The sequence below is a fragment of the Quercus lobata genome, chromosome 5 (genome assembly GCF_001633185.2).
Source record: "Quercus lobata isolate SW786 chromosome 5, ValleyOak3.0 Primary Assembly, whole genome shotgun sequence".
NCBI classification, from domain to species: Eukaryota; Viridiplantae; Streptophyta; class Magnoliopsida; order Fagales; family Fagaceae; genus Quercus; species Quercus lobata.
This window is the reverse complement of record NC_044908.1, coordinates 74573580-74594370: the sequence shown is the minus strand read 5'-3', so window position 1 is coordinate 74594370 and position 20791 is coordinate 74573580. Positions and strand designations below refer to the sequence as shown.

The 20791-nt window shown below is 33.6% G+C and overlaps 1 protein-coding gene across 1 annotated transcript; it reads left to right on the top strand.

Moving 5' to 3' along the window:
• The first annotated feature begins 635 nt into the window (after positions 1-635).
• Positions 636-4260, top strand: LOC115991120 (FBD-associated F-box protein At5g22730-like). The gene is made up of 5 exons (XM_031114866.1): positions 636-829; positions 2107-2361; positions 2802-3435; positions 3553-3711; positions 3808-4260. Exons 1-5 carry the CDS (start codon positions 636-638, stop codon positions 4132-4134), a joined length of 1569 nt encoding a protein of 522 aa, XP_030970726.1. The 3' UTR covers positions 4135-4260.
• Positions 4261-20791: the final 16531 nt, after the last annotated feature.

Genomic DNA, 20791 nt, shown 5'->3' with positions numbered 1-20791 from the left:
AAGGCCCAAAACCCATTGAAGCTAGTGTCTTATTTGTCCCTTTTGATCCCATTCCAAGCCATATACTAAAGCCCAATTGAAATGGCTCAAAATGCTAGTCCAATTAGATAATCAGTTATATATAAGGAGAGAAACATATAGAGTTTTATAAGAAAATGAAATGGTGTGTATGTAAGTGTAAACCATTCTCTTATTCTCCCTTGAACACATACGTATAAACTGATTGAGAGACCACACTTCTTTGGCATAAGTGGAATTGGAGTGAAGATTAAAAGTATTCTCAAGTACTTCTAATATTTGGTTTTGAATTTCTCCACACCAAGGTACACTCTCTTATTCTTAAATTTTGAAATTTACATAGTACATGTTATCAATTACGAATGAAGTAGATTCGTTAATTTTTCATTGCGTATGTTTTGTATGCGATACAAACTATGTTTATCCAACAGGTTCTGCATGGGAGCAAACTACAGGAACTAGCTCGACTTAATGCAAGAGCCTGGATCTACATAGATGAGTATAAAGGGGCATAAACCTAGCTGGAGGTTTGGGTGTCAAACGGACAAACACAGGTGTGGCAACCACCCGAGGGATCCTTCTACAAACTTAACTTTAACGCAGCAGTATTTGTAGTCATGACAGCATCTAGAATTGGAGCGGTTATTCGGAATGACAAAGGAGAGGTTATGGTAGCGCTATCGTCTAAAGGCCCAATGATGACTGATAGTGAGGAGGCAGAGGTGTTGGCATGCAGGAAAGCTCTGGAGTTCGTGGTGGAAGTTGGTTTCTTTAAATTAGTCATTGAAGGAGACAACATCAACGTTATGCAGTCCATCACCTCACAATAGATCAACTTGTCTTAGCTGGGCTATATTTATGATGACATTCGATGTATTGCAAGGGGTCTTAGGCATGTGAAAATAAAGAGTATTAGACAAAGTGCAAACAATGTTGGACAGTCCTTATCTCGCCATGCTAGGCAAATAGATGAAGATATTGTATGGTTAAAAGATTCACCACCACCAGTCTTAGAGGCTTTGTATTTGGATTCCCTATCTATTTCTACATGGATGAAGGTTGATTTTGGCTTCAAAAAAGAAAAAAAGAAAAAGAAAAAAGAGGTAAGTTAATTAAATTAGGCAATTTTTTTTTAATTAAAAAAAAAACTTTTGAATAATAGGAAAAAAAAAAAAAACTATGTAGCTTTAGTGGCGATAATATCGCCATAAGAGGTCATTACTGTTCCAATAAGGGCTTTTCTGATTTCCGATTCAAAAAAATTCAAAGAATAAAAAATGATCAGTGTCAGAACTCGGAAGTCGGAAGCATGGTCCTAAAAATTAAAATGTAGGAAAACAAAGGGCTTTGTTGTATATTTGTTCCCACACTTCAAAGCTCTACAGGAAATAAGGTTCTGATTTTTATGGAATTGAGTTTCCAAACAGAGCTCTGTGGAAGATTACTCTAACTTGGGTTCCACTAAAAAGGTCAAATCCCAAACCAAGAACTTCTTTGAACTTTTAGGAATTGGGTTACATTCAGACCAGGAATAAGAGTGCTCTTTCAGGTCAGTTTCTATGCTATAATTTCATTTTATAATGCATTTTTTTTTCATCAAATGAATAAAAATTGCTAAAATGTGTGGCTTTGAGCTTAGTTTTGATGGTAATGGTGGCTTTTATTGAGCAATTTTAAAGGATGTGTTCACTCACTTTGCTTAGAAAGTTTAGGCGTTGAAAACCTTTGTGGGTATTCATGATAATCTGTAAATGCATTGGGTGTGAGAAATGAGTATTGAGGTTTGCTTTTGCTTTTCATCCATTTGTTGTGGGAAAAGAGAAGCAGAGGGAAGAGGATAAATAAATAAATAAATAAAGTTGGGTAGGATGAAGAATGTTGAACATTTTCCAACATTAGTTTTTCCCATTTTAAAAATTTTCATTGTGATTTAGAGGGATTCACAAGGAGTCTCTAAAATTTGTTTGAGGAATCTATATTTTTATGGCATATCCAGCATCCTATTCTACTTTAAAACTCTTTTCAGACTGTCAAAAGTTGCTGCTGTGAAATTTAAAGACAAATCTGACAGTTGGTTATGTGGTGTAGGAAAATCTGCAAAATTATGGATGTAAGCTTTCCATTAAACAGTGGCAAGAACCGAAAGTTCAGAAAGAAACAGAATGCTAAGAAGAGAAGAAAGCAAATTGACGATTTACCTGACCCAATTATTCAGCACATTTTGTCATACCTTTCAACCGAAGAAGCTGTTAGAACAAGCATATTATCAAAAAGATGGAAATACCTATGGACATCCATCCCCAAACTCGATTTTGATGAAGGGGCACTGGATAGGAGGATGATGTTCATGAAATTTGTGGAAAGAGTGCTTGCGCTTCATGATCCTTCAGATATAAAAAAATTCTCTCTGTCATGTAATGTGCAATATGATACATCTTGCATTAATGCCTGGATTTGTTTGTTAGAGATATATTAGCCCATTAGCATAGGCCCAAGCCTAATTCTACTTTGTATGCAAGCCAAGTCTCCTACTTGTACTAGAAGTCTATTAGTCTAGGGTTTAGTCTACTATATATACACATGTTATGATTCATTGTAACACAGGATTTGTACTACACTCTAATATATTATTAATGTAACCCTTTAGGGTTTCCTCCGTGGATGTAGGCCGTTAGGCTGAACCACGTAACCCTCGTGTGTTATTGTGTTTTATACTTTATGCTTTCGCTCCCACATTTATACTAGCATATTCAACATGATGTATCAATGCTAATATTTTACAGTTCTGTTGTGAAGCATAAGGTTCAAGAGTTAGATCTGTATCTTATAAACTTTCAAGAACCATTAGCATTGCCGCCTTGCTTATTTACTTGTGAATCATTAGAAGTATTGATACTTCACACGTTCCACTCTCTCAAGCTTCCTTCAAGCATTAGTTTTTCTAGTCTCAAGTTTTTGGCTCTTGAGAAAGTTATATTTTCCGATGATCATTCAACACAACAGCTCTTTACGGGTTGCCCAATCCTGGAGGACTTATCTATAATTGACTGCATTTGGAAAAATGTCAAGGCTGTTTGTATCTCTTCTCCTATGCTTCAAAGGTTTTTCATAACTGATACCTACCTATTAGATGATGAAAATGATGATAAAGATGACATGAATGCTGAGGCAGATGATCAGAATGATTTTAATGGTTGTCAAGTTGTGATTTTTGGAACTAGTTTGAAATCCTTTTCTTTTGATGGTCAACTCATAAATGATTATTGCTTCTACAACCCATCCTCAATAGTTGATGCGTCTATTCAATTGAACAAAAGAGACGCAGAATATGATTTCCTAGATGCTCATCGTGTATTTAAGCTTCTTAGCGGGCTTGGTAATGTGGAAAAGCTGACACTAGATGTTGATGCTCTTGAGGTATGTTTCCAACTGCTCATTACATGAATGAATGTATCCCTTTGTAGCAGCCATTCCTTTCGCTTATTATGAGGCTCACCAGAAACTTTTTGGTTGTGATGTTTTCTGTTATCATAGGTTCTCAGTTATGCAAAAGAGTTATTTGCCCATCTGCCTGTATTTTATAAATTGACCCGTCTCAATGTCGAAAGTGGGTTTCCAATAGAATTTGATCTTGAGGCACTGCTGACCATAATCCGGAACTCTCCATGTCTTAACTATCTTAGTTTTGGGACGGTAGCATTATTTGAACTGCAACTTGTATCATAATGCCTGACCACTATTGAATCAACATTGCAGCTAATTTTGTGTTGTTTGGTCACCATGTAGCAGGTCTGCCTACCCACATATTGTGGAAATCATGATTTGATAATGAACCCAGTGCCTTCATGTTTCGTGACAAACCTCGAGACTATCGAAATTTTTGGCTTTCGTGGAGCTGAAAAAGAGATGCATGCAGTAAAGATTTTACTTGGAAGTGCGTCAGTTTTGGAGAGGATTGTCATTATCTGCGATGAATTTTATTTCGAATTCCATGGGGACTTAGAGAAGAAGCAAAAGGAAATTTTTGAACAGATACTGTTGTTCCCCAGAGGGTCAAGGAGCTGTACAGTTCATTTCCTTTTGGGTATTTGTAAGGCTCCGCGTTATAGTGGCTAACTGACACATGAAAAATTATGCCATATTTTTAAACTTCTTTATTAACCTTTTGCCTATGTCATCTTACCAAATATTGTGGTTCTTTCTTTGACTCAAATAAGCAATTTGATGTGGAGGTTGCTCTAACTAGGTTATGCTGTAAGGTATATGTGTAGTGACCCAAAAAGGGTGTTCTTACATTTCATGGAATCCCACATCGCCTAAGGAAGCACATGGGAATGTGTTTATAAAAGCATCAGCATCAGGAAATGCTACTGTATTCTATTTTATCATTTCAAAAAACCACTTTATTACTTATACTATACTATTTTACAATACCTTCAGCATCCCAAAACTTTATTTTTATTAAAATATTATTTTTTAATCTTTCTTTATTATTTCTTTCCAATTGTCACTTTTTTTAAGACTTTGATTCGATTTTCCTGGGCTTTCCAACAGTATTTTTTCTCTCCCTCAACCTCTAGCACTGGTTCAACACACAGAGCCACACACACAGACCCATGATACACCGATCAACCTAGCCAAACCCATTACCACATACACAGAGCCACACACACACAAACCATCAAACCATCAACAAAGCCGCACACACAAACATAAACCATCAAACCATTAACAGAGCCACACACACAAACCATCAAACCAGTTGGAGCCAACAACAACCACTACACCCACCACCCAAGCCACCGATCAGCAAATCCAAGCCACCGATCAGAAACCCACGCCGTTGATTTGAAACCCACCGGAGCAAACCCATTCAAAAAAAATCATCATCGGAGCCACCATCGGAGTTATCAATGATCAACCCAACTGATCCACCCACCAATCAATAGATCCACCGTTTCAAACCCACCATCAACCGATCCCAGTCCACCGATCCAAACCCAGCTCGTCGATCCACGATGAGAGATGAGAGATGAGAGAGTGGCCGTGTGAAGCTTCAGCCAACCATGCGGTGGCCCACGTTGTGACCTTTGCCGATCTTGCCATGACCTCGTCGAACCCAAACACTGGCGATCTCTGATGACCAACAACTCACTTCAGCCACAACCCAACCACAACCCAAACACCAGACCTAACCATTACCAACGACCCAAATACCGAACCCAATCACAACTCACAACCCCTTTAGGCATCGATCACAACTGAAAGTTCAAATATGTGTATAAACACCCTTGAACATTTAGACTCCCAATTTACAAATTAACCAATTCAAGCTTTATGTCAAACAACTAGTGTGCGGAAAATGAACATAAGCTATAATATAGAATTGGAAAAACTATCTAAGCCAAATTAAAATCACAACCTACAGCAGATAATAAAAGGAAGATAAAAGAGAAGAAAGATGCAAATACAAAGACAACACGCGTTGTGTTATCGAAGAGGAAACCGAAACCCTCGGTGTAAAACCTTTCCGCCGCCCTCCAAGCGGTAAACAATCCACTAGAAAATGTAGTTGGGATACATGGACAGTAATAGACCCTCCAAGCCTAATCTACCCAGTGCACCTAAGCCCTCCAAGCTTCTTACTCCAATGAGGTTGCGTCGAACCTTTTTCTTTTCTAACTTCCCGGATTCCGCTACTAGACCATAGTATCAACCAATGTAGATTGGTTCCTTCCTAACTGTTTCCCAGAACACCAAATAGCCCTCTCACAGTGATGAATATTGTAAGAACAAGGTTTTGGTAAAATGCCTCTCAAGGATTTGACAGTGGAGAGGAAGAGAGTTGAGAAATTTGAAGAGACTCTAATGTATAGATTGTAGGTGAATCAATCTTGTTTTTCTTTAGGGTTTCTCTCTCAAAATTCTCTCTGGAAGCTCTCTTTCATTTGTGGGTATAAGGGGTATTTATATTGGGGTGAGAGGAGAATGTGAAACGTCAGGTTTTTCGAAACAGGGGTGGCTCGCGGCTTGGCCTCGCGACTTGACTAAGTCGCGAGACCCAATCGCGAGATAATCGTATGGCCAGTTGTCCTGTTTTGTCCTGTAGTACTCTAGCTAGCATGACTGTTCACCTTCTAGCATGCTTGGCACGTGTGCTGCATCTGGCGGCTTGCAGCCGCGAGTCACCCGCGAGATCAAGCCACGAGTCTCTGTTTTCTTGCACACTCTTGAGCAATTAACACTCTATCTCACTCACTACCCTTACAACAAACCCACCTAAATACAGGGTTACTAAATGCTGAAATACAAGCAAATTTGGCACGGAATAAACCCAATAAGATGGTTGATTAAATTCAACCTTACAACAGCAAAAAAAAAAAAAAAAAAAGAGCAACCACAGAACCGCTGGATCGTAACCCACCAGAAAAAATGAGCCATTGTGATGTGTAATGTTGATGTTGGGAGGAGAATGGTGTTTGGGTCTGAAGATAGGAGAGAGCAAATGGAGAAACAGAGAAGGAAGAGAGAGAAGAGAACTGAAATAATGAGATAGAGGAGAGAGAAATTTTGGGAGAAAAAGTGAATAAATATATATATATATTTTTAGAATACTGCTATAGTACAATTCTAACTTTAGAATTGTACTGTAGCAGTATTGCAAAAAAATTTGCAATAGTTGGGTTTACCATTCTCTGATGCAAAGCATTTTGAGGCTTAAAATGCCAAATTGTCCTTAGATTTGACATTAACATTCTCCAATACTAATACTCTAAGGAATTAGTCACAAATCCGTGTGATGCACGGAAAAGCTTTTGACTAAAAAAAAAAAAAATCCAACAATGAGTAAATAGACATTTTGCTAGTTAATATTTTTTAAAAATGAAGAAGTATTTAACTTTGATGCCTTTCCATAGTTTAGAAGTATTGTCTAACATAAAACGTTATTGAGTTGCAAGTACATAGTTATTGGAACTTATAAAGTAATTTGCAATTCTTCAATTAATAAAGTAAAACTCCCAATAGTTATATATATACACACACTCAAAACTAATATAAATTGCAAAGATATAAACAGAGACCATGATATGAGAAAGACACACCAAGCTTCAAATTTAAGTAGCAATATGAATTTCTCATAGTAATAATAATATAGAAAATTCAAAATATGGAACAATATCAAAATTATAATACCTAATTCCATTATCTTTTGTGTTGAATCCCAATAGTTATATATATACGCGAGTCTCTTTTTTTTCTTTTTTCTTTTTGAGTCCTATCAGAAATTTTGTTTTCTTTTTATTTAAATAATGCTGATGTCTAAAAAAAGTCAAAGGCTTTGGTTATATATAAGAAACAATTAAGCTCATCCTTTAAAAATTTATCTCTTGTACTTTGTATGATATGGTAATTTTCATTCAAACTTTAAAATAGATTATGTGTCTTACCTTAATGTTTTCCTTGTGGTGAGGACAAATAGAATGAAATAGGTGCTTCATGCTAAAAAACTTTCTTCTAGTCAAATACCAAACCTGATAAAATTGTAGTGAAAAGGAAAAACTCATCAAGAGGAGTAAGAGAGAAAGAAATCACTCAATGAAAAACCACAATGAATGAAGAAAAGATTTCAAATTTGAACTTCCAAAGAACAGCATAAATTTCAGCCATAGGTTCAAAATGCCAAGTTAAACTTGTTGCTGAAAACCTAGCAAATATAGCCAAGAAATATAACTTTATTAATCTCGATGGTAGTAATCTAATTCATGAACCCTAAACTGTGATTTTTGAATTAGATCACAAATGAAATATATAACTTTATTATAACGAAATAAGATCACTACCTAGCAAATACATCCAAGAAATATAACTTTATTAACCTCAATTAGTTGAATTAGATCACAAACGAAAACCTAGCAAATATATTTTCTTTTCTTTTTTTCTTTCAGGGATCTGATATGGTAGTGATCTAATTCATGAACCCTAAACTGCGATTTTTGAATTAGATCACAAACGAAATATATAACTTTATTATAACGAAAAAAGATCACTACCTAGCAAATATATAACGAAATAAGATCACTACCTAGCAAATACAGCTAAGAAATATAGCTTTATTAATCTCAATTAGTTGAATTAGATCACAAACAAAAACCCAGAAAATATATTTTCTTTTTCTTTTTTTCTTTCTTTCAAGGATTTGATAACCAAAAGATTGATTGCAAAATACTTACCATGTGTATGAGGGTGTGTGGTAAATCTTGAAGCCATAATTGGGTGATGCTACAGAGTGTTTTTCCTACGTTTGGAGAGAGAAAGTTTGTAGGAATGGTCGGTTTATTTTTTAAATTTGAGAGAGGGATAGGTTTGCTAGGGTTTTGAGGTGGGAAGATAGGGTTTTGGGCTTTGAATCCTGACGTGAGTATTTTTAATGATTATAGTCTAATTAATGATTATTTGAGTCTAAAAAAAATATAAATTAAAAATGCTGATGTGGAAAATTGTGAGAGTTTCAGAAGTTTCAGTTTAATATATATAGATGACCTCCCTTCAATGTGTAGAGGCCTTTTCCTCTACTGCTGTGTGCTTTGGGGGAGAACAAAACCGTGAGGGGTATGAGACCCATCAGACAATATCTACACAGTTGGGGCGGGATCGTTATAATATGTTTTGAGATCTTTAGGTGTCACTGTCACCCTTGTGACTTGCAATGCAACGTTCATTCCAAGGAACATCTAGGCTCAAAATTCATATTACATGGTTGTAGTAGAGCTTAAAAAGTGCTTGGATGTGGATCTACCAGAAGGTGGAATAAATGCTATCACTCTAGTGTTGGAACTAAAAGGGTAAACAATGAAACAAACATTGGACAATGGCTTAAAGGCACAAATCAACGTTGCCCTTAGAAAATATTTGCCCCCACTAGAAGTGTCACTAAAAAAGGTTGTTGCAAATTTGTTCATGGGATAAAACTAAGCCATGAATACTATAAGCAGCAACCCGAGAGAACTTTTGTGAATTTATTTGTAATTGGTGGAAAAGTTTGGTAAAAAAATTAGTTTGGAAGTATTATTTATAAACAATGGGGGTATGGTCCTTCAAAAGGCATAGTGGAGAGTCAACCTGGTTGGTTTGAGCCTCAAAAATCATTTCAAGGCCTTTGCTAGCTGCTTGAGACAAGAAAAATTCATCTTCTACAAACTTTTAAAAAATAACTTTCTTCCTAGGGTTAGCTTAAGCATGCCTTAAGCTCTTCTCAAGCACGCTTTAATGATGCTTGACCAGACTAGGTTTCAATAATTTTTCCCGCTCGACTTCACTCACGCAAGCTTATTTACTCACCGATCAACACAATAAAAAGCGATTTCTTGGTTATTTAGCATTTTGTCAACAATAAACCACATAAGGCTCACTCAAGTGACTCACAAAAAAAACCTTAATTTTCAAAACCTGTTTGTCTCTTTTACTTTTTAAAGTAAACTTACTTACGTAAATTACAACCAAATTTGTATATACCTATATATACAAACTATTTATTTTTTAATTCTTTTTACCCTAGGAAAATATATGGTGAATACCAAGTCTATTTCATTCTTCTAGTTTTTGGGATTTTGAAACACCTACTCAAGTTATAATATGTAGCCTAAACTTCTTTCGGTGTGTCCATGGCTAGAAATGGAGTAAGATTTTTCTATTGGGTGCATGGACATATCATGTGATTAAATTTCTCTATGTATGGATAAAAACATGTACTCTTGCAAAGTTCCATCGCCGTTATCTTATTTTTTTTATCATGCCCACTTAAATAGGAGATGGTAAATGGTTTGTCTAGCTTCATATGTAAACATTCTCTCACATAGAGGTGGATTATACATTTATAAGGTTCATCCGTATTAACATACTTAAAAAAAAAAAATACATAATCAAAAACATATACATATGTTTGGAAGTATATAAATAGCAGTGACCCCAAAATGGTAAATCGGTATTAATTGATATTGAAATTCTTTCTTCCTCTAACCAAATTGAAATAGCCGCTGGTATGAAATTGACTTCCTTGGTTTATCCTATTTTGGTTCCACTTTGACTTTTTTTGTTTAGCCAAACAAATATAAGTTGGGGCATTGTTATGCAAGAGTTATTTTTTAAGGGTATATGAAAAAATAGACCAATTAACACGATTATATGCAAAGAACGACAATAAACATACAAAGTAAAATATAATTATTTAACTAGAAATAAATGACATTATGAAATGTAATATTTTATTTAGATTACAATATAAAATTATAAACTCTAGACTATTCCTCAATGATTACTTCGGCCTTACCAAGACACTACAACTGAATGACTTCATAATTATTTAAGCAGAATAACTGGGAACTCAACACCCCTTTACCTCTCACGAGCATCTCCCCCTAATATTAAAAGGGGGATGATCTGTTGGTACAATATATCGATTTCCTTTTAAAAATTTATTGTTTATGTTATAAAGGGTACGACTACGAATAAGGTACAGCCCATTTTATTACCGTTGTAGTTTTTTTTTTTTTTTTTTTTTTTTTTTTTTTTTGCCAATTTTCTTGGACTTTTTTTAATTACTGTGGGATTTTAATTTTGTAAGCATTTCGTTCTAACTTTGGATCATTTGGACTCAATTGATATTGCAACTGTATTGTATGTACTTATTCTAATGATATCCTTGGCGGCTTGATTTTGAGAACCAAAATATGATTTCGAGAACCAAAATAATAAATATCATTAGGAGAACTGCTGAAAGCCCCCACAAACCTTTTTTTTTTTTTTTTTTTGTAGAGAAACCCCCGCCCCCCCGCCACACAAACATTCAAAAGCTCTACTCAAACCCAAACAATTTGTAAGGAAATCTAGGGTGAAGCTTTGAATCCAATTTCAGGGGATATTAAAGCTAACAACCTTAAATCTATGATGATTATTAATATTTAACTTATGACCATTTGCCTTCTTTTAAACCTGTGTTATATAAATACTAATAAGTGATCTTTGACTGTGATTCCTAATAGTATCGCAAAGTGGTCCACTAATTTAGGAGCCACATGATATGAGCTTGCAGCCTGTGCTTTATAAAATTCAAATGATGACATTGAATTTTCCATATTTTCCTATGCTTCTATATAAACAATAATATATATTTGTGGGTTCAATTAAAAACAATTTATTTTCATGTTTATGCTTATATTTATGATGTTTTTGATTAAGAGTTATATTAAACAAATATTCTTAATGAATGTATTACTGACCCTTTTAAATTATTTAAATTATGTTTAAAAATAGAAACAAGTTAGTTGTTATTTATTACGCTATGTATAAAAATAAAAATATTATTAAGTTGACCCATAGTGCATGTGTAGATTTTTTTGAAGGCCTAATCTTTGGTGTCTTAAAGTTTTAAAATATTTTCCAACCTCAAAGATTATCTAGCCTCATCCTAATGTATCTCTTTCTTAAGAGTACTTTGTTGATCATGATTTAGAGTTGGCTAACAAAGTAAAAGAGTATTATTTAATGTCTTAAACACCATAATTTTAGTTATGATATCACTCTTAGAAAGTTTTAATTCAATATCATATTAGTTTAAGAATTCTCATAAAAAAAAAATTAGTTTAAGAATTGAAAGGTTTTGTTAAGTTGCTTATTAGTTAGTATAAAATCATGTTAGATTAATTTTTTTTTTAAAAATGTAATTATAATCTTAAATGTGATGAAATTAATTAATCATTACTTTTAATTAATTATGGACAATTTTTTTAAAGAAAATTAATTAATCATTACTATTAATCAATTATGGATAATTTTTTTTAAAAAGATAATCTATATTTGAGTAAACTTTCCCAAAAAAAGAAAAAAATAGTTATTAGAGTTTGCATTCACAAAAGAGTAATATTAATTAGGTTGAAGTCTTATTGCGTTTATCCAAAAACAACAATATTAATTAGGAAATGGTGACATTGTAGATTACGTCATTAAATTTCAAATAATTTTGATTTTATTCCCTAAAGTATTAATGTTTTGATCCGTACTCCTAACATTAGTGAACGTTTGGAAGAAGCCCTTTGTATCGATATCTTTTGGTAAGTTGTCTCTTAAATATTAAGTTGTTTTGTCCGTGTCAATAAATGAATAAATAAATAACTATATATATATATATATATCTTTAAACATGTTTGAAGCCTTGACTTTTGACAACCAATAGGAAAATGATATAAGTCATATTATGCGCAATACACATGACTCTCTTGGTTGGTTGAGTTAAATAGTCATGTGCATTGTACATGATAAGGACAATTGTCATATTTCTATGGAAGTTGGAGCTCAAGGCTCCGAACTTTGTCCATAAACAAAATACTTAACACTTTTTAAAATTTTTGATTTATATCGAATTTCCCATTTTCCCTTATTTTTTCTTTTGGTAGAATGTCCGAATTTTGTTATGAAAAAAACTACACAATTTAGATAAAAAAATATTCACCTTCTTGGGTGAAAAGGAAAAGGATGGAAAATAGAGGATGAAAATGGGAGAGAAAAATGCATAATTAATTCTGAATTTTAAATTATTGTGTTAATAATAAATAAATTTAACAAAACTGTTGGTTAGTCCAACATGGAAATTAGATTGTTATTTGTATTAGTCATCATTCTCATAGGAATAGGATGCTCCAAGCCTACGTTTTGGCCCTTTTAAGATGTGAAAAATGGATAAAATTATCGGGTTTATTTCGTGGAATTCATATATAGTTTCACCACAATGTTAGATTGTTTATTTATTTATTTATTTTTAATCCAAACTTCCATCACTTTAATGCCCCTCATATGTTTTAAGTTCACGTTACTGAACTCAGCATATTGTCTAAATTGGGAAATTGGTTTTTATGGAGTTCATGCAATCATTTGATAGAGAAAAGCAAATATCATCTACTATGAATAAAATGATAAATTTATATGAACTGAATAGTTTATGTACACTGACATGATTATCTAAATTTAAGGTACATTGCTAAGAGTCTTATGACTGAACTGACATATTTTAGTATTTTTTAAAGAGATGTTCAGGATTTAAATCTCCCTCACCTATTGTAACTATCGAATTATTCAATAATAATAATAATAATAATAATAATAAGGTATGTCCTTATTTAATAAAATTTCATAAAACTAAATTTTAGTTCACATCCTTAATATTTGAGGTAATTTTGATTTGCTCCTTAGTTTTAAAATTTAGGTTCATACCCCTAAAATAATTTATCTGCAATATAATTCACAGGTTGCCTAATTATCTAGTTTGTGGAGGTGCTATAATGGAGATCATATTACCTGCAATTTATTAAGTTGCAATTTTCACAGTGTGACTTAGGTAATCCAATTTAAAATTTGTTAAATCAACTAAAAATCCAAGTAAGCTTCCAACTCGTAAATAACAAACGAAGTTGTTTGACTTTCGTGTCATTCTTGTTGTGAAGGAAAGCCAAACTTTGTGGTGACAATGTGGTTGATTGTTAAGAACAGAGGAGTTGAATAGTTGAATTCGAGGACAACTATGCCTCCAAGAACAGAGAAGAGATATGAACAGAGAATCAGAGAGAGGGAAAGAACATAGAATTGAGAGAATTGGAATTTAGAATGATTATCTGATACCAGCTTCCTCCTTTCCAGACCTCTAATACTCTCTCAATGCCTCACTCTCTAACTGCCTAACTGCCAAGCCAGCTGTTAACCAGCTGCCAATATTCTAACAACTAACCGTTATTAACTAACTCTTATTTGGTACCATCACTAATGTGAATACAGTGTATAACATCAACTAACCAATTACACTTATTATTCTAATACCAGAGTACATACTGGCAGCACTACTGAATGCCTACCTCATCAGCTACTCCTGCATGCCTCATCAACAACTTGTACACGCCTCTCACCAGCACCCCACATGTAGCATCACACGCCCCACATGCCACAGCATACGCATAGCTAAACATCACCACACACCTCACCTACTCAGTAACATATTCTCACTCAGTAACATACTCCTGCATTCTAACATTGATTGTAGAGAATTAACACGAAATTCCCAACCTGTGAGAAACAAAAATGGAGAAAAAACACATGTCAAAAAAAAAAAATAATTACATGCACAAGACAGTATTTATGTGGTTTGGCAATTTGCCTATGTCCACGAAATTGAAGGGATTTCACTATTATCAGGGAAAAGTACAAAGAGCAGTAGTACAATTTTTCTCTCTCTCAAAAACCAACAACAAGAAACCTTAATCACCAAAATAACATTTTCTATATCCTGCACATAGGATTCACAATGAGCTACAAAACGGGTCAAAAAATTTTCCTGGCTTAGGCCTAAGTCTCAGAAAATCTCCCATTAAAAACCACGTAACATTATTTCTGGTTGGATTGGGTCGTTAACCGTATCAAACATAACTAGGCTCCACAAAGCCCAATAGTTGATATCGTAACTTGAAACAAAATACCTACTTATTTATTTTTTGTGTGTGGAAAAACTTGTTATATACATGTGTGGACACACTACCTAGAATGCATTCAACTTGAAACACCTTTTTGTGTTTCAAAACAATTTAAAAGAAAGATTCACAGTTGCCTTTATAATGTTCTAGTAATGATATATCAATCTCGTTATTATATTAGGGCACTCTCATAAATGCCTGTATAATAGAAAAAATATCATTTTAGGCTTTTTAGCCAATCATGCTCAAAATTCAACTATATCAAGTAATGCAGAATTGTGTAAAAATACGTGATTACTATAATATATCATGTAAATTTATGCTAACACTATTTACTTTGTATTTATTTTATTTATATATATATTTACATATCTTGTGTGAAGAAAGAAAAAAAAAAGAAAAAAAAGAAATTTTAATAAAATAATAATGTAAAATAAATAATCTAAACTGAGTTATTTTGATTTGTAAGTACATAGAATAAAAAAAGTAATTTCCTAAACTAAAATACCATAAATTTTTGCAGATTAGAATGCTATTAATAAATTTCATATATTTTTGCTCCCATACTTGGAGTTGGCATACCTTTGAAAGATACTCCAACTTGGGTACGAGTGAAAAGTGAAAACCCAGTCCAAAACCAACATTTTGTGACTCATTTTGTTCTTTCAGGGAATGGATTAACATTTCAGACCATAAATAAGAGTGCTTTCAGGTCAGTTCCTCTTTTTTTTTAAAAAAAAATTGTATTTGTTGTCCGCAAATGAATAAGAATTGCTATGTGGGTCTCTGAACTTAGTTTTGATGGTAATGTTGAGTGAAATTTTCTCACTTTGCTTAGAAAGTTTGGGGCTTGAAAACTTTTATGGGTATTCAGGATAATCGGTAAATGCTTGGGGGGTGAGGGATTAGTATTTTAGGTTTTATTTAGCTTTTCTTCCATCTGTTCTGAGAAAAGAGAAGCACAGAAAATATTAGAAATGAAAAACAAAAGTTGGGTTGGATTTAGAATGTTGAAAATTCCCCAATATTAGTTCTCCATTTATTATTATTATTATTCTTTTAATAAAAGCTTCTATGTGTTAGAGGATTGGATTTAGAATAGAATGGTGGAAAATAATTCATTATACATCTATAGCCTACCCCATATTTTTGGGAGTAATTTTATTTTTTATTTTTTGATTTTTTGATCATTATACTAATGGAGAAGAGGGACTTTGAACCCATAAAGGAGAGCAGGTAATGTCATTGGGCTAAAAGGCTCTTGGTTTTTGGGAATAAGGATTGGTTGTTGTAAATCATTTATGGTATTTTCACAAAAAGTTCCTGAAAATTATTTTACGGATGTATACTTTGAAAGCATAACCAGAGGCGTATTCTTCTCCAGAACTCTTTGCAGAATGTCAAAAGCCAAAAGGTGCTGTTATGATGGCTAGAGACTAATTTGACAATGGATTATGTGACGTTGTAGGAGAATCATCAATATTATGGATATAAGTTTTCCCTTAGACAAGGCTAAGAGAAGAAAGTTCAGAAAGAAACAGAATGCTAATATGAGCAGAAAGGGAATCAACAATTTACCAGACCCAATTCTTCAGCACGCTTTGTCATACCTTTCAACCAAAGAAGCTGTTAGAACAAGCATATTAATGCCTTGCTTATCTACTCGTGAATCATTAGAAGTATTGATACTTCACATGTTCCACCCTCTCAAGCTCCCTTCAAGTATTAGTTTTTCTTGTCTGAAGAGATTGACTCTTGAGAAAGTAATATTTTTGTGAAAAATAAAAATATTTTAATTCAAAACAAACTAAATTTATTTAAATTCAAATAAATAAATAAATAATTTCTAATTTACAACATCAAGGTCTGTTTGGATACCGCTTATTTTGCTAAAACTGAAAAATGATTATTGAAAGTATGGTAGATAAAGATAAAAATTAGTAGAAATAGTACAGTGAAGCCCATGAATAGTGCCAAAAGTGTAGTGGAGCCTATAAATAGTAGCAAAAATAAGTTAAATAGTGAAATAATTTTGATTTATAATCCCAATCCAAATGCACGCCAAATATACAATATTAAGTTGTTTGGTAATATTGTTCTAGTAATATTATTTGTATTTTTTGAAAATATATGTAGATAAAAAAGTGTGTAAAAATACGTATAATATTGTTTAAACATTGAAACTGTCAAAAATGATTAAACAGCCCTAAGTTTCACCAAAAACAAGTATTAGTGTCCATTTGGTTTGCCTTTTTGGCCCTTTTTTTTTTTTTTTAAGTCTAGCACCTCTTACACTGTTCATGAGAGTGCAAATAGGCAAATGAACAGTGATTTCATTAATGAACAATAACCAAAATATTTTTTTTTATTGTTTTCAGTTTTCAGCAAAATAAGCAGTATCCAAACACACACTTAATCCTGCATCTTAGTACCTTTACGTGGCCTAGACATGTGGACCCTTAGAGCATTCCCATCAAGGTGAGTAAAATTTTTAGCATATACCACCTCAAAACCCAAAATTTTAGCTTTTAACTACTCATTTTACAATGCACCTAACATCAAACATTCTATATTTTTTACCATTTCATTTAAATATTCATTTTTTATTATTTCTTTATTCTTCAATTATATTTCTTTCTCTCTCTTCCTCTCTGTCACTCTCAACCCAGCAAACTTGACCATCTCAACGCAGCAAACCCATACCCACCCCATCCACCACCACCCGAAAAAAACACCAACCACCCATACCCACCTATCTATCCAACAAACTCACACTCTTCCATCTCAACCTAGCAAACCCATATCCATCCCAGTCACCACCACTGGAAAAAAAAAAAAAAAAAAAAAAAAAAAAACACTAGCAGATGCAGAAAAACCAACGGAGACCCATAGAGATTCACCACAAAACCCAGAAAACAAAAGCAACCACAAAACCCAAAATCGGTGATCAACGGAGACCCACAGATTCACCACAAAACCCATAAAAACAACAGCATCCACCACCAGAGATTCAAAGACAACACCACAAAACCCAAAATCGAACCAAATCTCAGCCACCACCGGCGACCTGGTGACGTTGTGGCCAAGGAGGAGAGAGATCAAGTGACTGAGAGCAGAGAGACCGACGACGAGTAGAGATCGGGGACGAGCACAACAGACCATGAACCACAGAGAGAGAAGAGAGAACAGAGAATAGAGATGAAAGAAGTGAGAGAGGAAAGAGTGAGAAATGAGAAAGAGCTGTTGGTGAATAAAAAACCATTTTTTATTTTACAATACAGCTACAGTGCGCTCTAAAAAATGAGAGTGCACTGTAGCAGGATTGTAAATTTTATAGCATTTACCAGTTTTGATGGAGAGTGTTTTTTGGGGTTTAGCTGCTAAAAAATAGGATTTATAGCATTTAGTTGGCCTGATGAGAATGCTCTTACTGTCCTCCCCTGCTTAAGACCATTTGTTATTTTTTCTCAAAAAAGAAAAAAAAGATCATTTGTTGTTCAACTTAAGTACTCTTACTCTCTCTCAATGGTTTCCCACTAACGGACACACAGGATTTACCGTTACTTTTTAAATTTTTTGTTCAACAAGCTCAAACGAGAAATAGAAAACGCCGTGATGGGTCCATGTCTATATAAATACCCAAACCCCAACTGTTGCTCAACGTTACCTGGGTTTTGTTTTGACAAAACTACACTATTGGTCCTTGAAGTTTACCTTGTGTGCGCAATTGATCCCTCAAGTTTGAAACAAGCACAATTAGTCCGTTAAGTTTTAAAACTGAGTTGTATTGGTCCTTTTACTAACTGCTGTTAACGGTGTGACTTACGTAGCTAATGGAACAATAACTTGACATTTTTTTTAAATGATGTGGCATGTTTTTAATTAAAAATTAAAAAAAAATAGTTTCCACGTTAAATGAAATTGAAAAATCATATTGGCTGGGTTAAAAACAAATCTGATATATTAAATTCCTATCAACGATCAATCCACCATCATCAAGCATAGCCACTGCAGACCGTGCACCATCATCACCCACTAATCAAAACCCAGATCATCAAACTCTCCCTTAACCCTCTGATCAAACAAATCATCAAAACCATCAAAACCCCAAAAATCATCAAAACCATCAAAGAAGGCGGCAGGTTTGAAGTTGAGGGAATCGAGGATGTAGGAGACCATGAGGCCAACGGTTAGAGTGGTGAGCACGATAGTTCTGCCGAGGTCGAGGAGGAAGACGACGCAGGGGATGAGGGTGATGGCGAAGGATGTTGCTCCAATGCTGGGTTCGAAGGATGTTGCTTCGGCGGTTTCGCTGAGTTTTTGAGCATTGTAGGCGAAGGATTTGCTCCGACGGCATCATTTTGGCTAGCCGGAATATCAGATTGAAGAAAAGGATATGAGATTGAAGAGAAGGATCTGAGAGCAACAGAGACAAAGAGAAGGACTGAGATAGAACGAGAAAACAAATCTTTGTTTTCTTTTTCTTAAAAATCTCTTTGGATTTTGGTGGCGTAGCTCTATGATTCAACGTTAGAATTCTCCTTCTTGTAATGAAAGTTGCGAAAACAGACAAGTAAAATCACTTAAAGTAAGTCATGGCTAAAACGATAACAAGCCCAACGAATTTGTGGTGGGGGAGATGGACTATTAGTTAGTGGAGTGGTTTTCTAGATTTGAATTTTTTTAATTATAAAAAAAGAGCTTGTGTTGGAAATTCCATTTGAGTTCTGGTGGCTATTAATCTCTTGCTTCCCCTTCTCTCTCTCCGTCATGCCTTTGTTAAACAAATATCAAATTTGTTTTTAATCCAGTCTGATTTTTCAATTTCATATAACGTGGAAACTGTTTTTTTTTTTATTTAAATTTTTAATTAAAAACATGCCACATCATTTTAAAAAATACCAAGTCATTGTTCCGTTAGCCATGTAAGTAACACCGTTAACAGCAGTTAGTAAAAGGACCAATACAACTCAGTTTTAAAACTTAAGAAACTAATTGTGCTCATTTCAAACTTGAGGGACCAATTGTGGTAAGCTTCAGGGACCAATAGTGTAGTTTTGCCTTTTGTTTACTCTTTTTTTTTTTTTTTTTTTTAAGCAAACTGGGTTTTGTCTTTGGTTTTTTTTTTTTTTTTGGGTCATTTTCTGTTCAACCGTAACTTTTTTTTTTAATAATATATTTCATTTCCTACTTTGGTTTTTTTTTTTTTTTTGGGTTCATCCCTTTTTTATTATTATTTTTAATTATAATTTAGTAGGGACATAAAAGTATATCTATACAAACTACACTTTTTATCCTTTCATTTTTTCACCTTAATGGTGTGTTTATTTGGAGGTGAAATAGGGAGGATGGAAAACTTTGGAGAGAAAATAGGAAGAAAAAGTTTTGGGTAAACTACATATTTGGTCCCTATCCTTTATACCATATTTTAATTTAGTCCTTAACTTTTTAATTGTGTCAATTTGGTCCCTAACCTTTTAATATTGTGTCAATTTAGTCACTGCCGTTATATCTTGGATGAAAATTGCTAACATGATAAATGGACAAAATAAAATTTTAGTTTATTCTCACATCAACGGAAGCTAATTTTTATTTTGACTATTATACACATTATCAATTTTCATCCAAAAGATAATGGTAGGGACTAAATTGATATGGTATTGAAAGGTTAAGAACCAAATTGACACAATTGAAAGGTTAGGGATCAAATTGAAATATGGTGTATAGATTAGGGACCAAAAATGTAGTTTACCCAAAACTTTTTTAGAGTGTGTTTAGTTGGATGGGAATGAAGGAAAATAAATGGTGGGACCTAGGTATTTTCTCTCCTAACTCACCAAAAAGCTTTCTCTTCAAAATGGAGAGAAAATCGAGAGAAAGAAGCTCATGAAACGAGCTTCCAAAAATGCCCTTAAAATTCACCTTCAAATCTCCAATGTCTTCACTTTTTATTTTTTCCTTTCATTTTTTCTTCCTTTATTACTGACGTGTTGACTTTTTTTTCCTTGACCTTTTTTTTATTTTTATTTTTTATATTGACGTGATGGTTTTCATTTTTTATTATTTTTTTCTTCTTTTCTTTTGTCTTAACGTAGCTTTTTTTTCTTTTCTTCTTTTTACTTTCTTTGACTTTTTTTGGATGTGTAGGTTTTTTTTTTTTTTTTTTTTTTTGGTTGTTGTTGTGTGCTCATATGTTTATTTTCTCGTTAATTTTGGTTGTTTTTTTTTTTTTTGAAAACATTTTGTTATGCTTTTTTTATCCT

What these genes read in the sequence shown, in the direction of transcription:
- LOC115991120 (XM_031114866.1), top strand. Translation starts at nt 636, where the DNA reads ATGACAGCATCTAGAATTGGAGCGGTTATTCGGAATGACAAAGGAGAG. An exon ending in GCACTGGATAGGAGGATGAT is followed by an intron (nt 2,362 to 2,801) that starts GTTCATGAAATT and finishes AATATTTTACAG; the next exon opens with TTCTGTTGTGAAGCATAAGG. An exon ending in TAGATGTTGATGCTCTTGAG is followed by an intron (nt 3,436 to 3,552) that starts GTATGTTTCCAA and finishes CTGTTATCATAG; the next exon opens with GTTCTCAGTTATGCAAAAGA.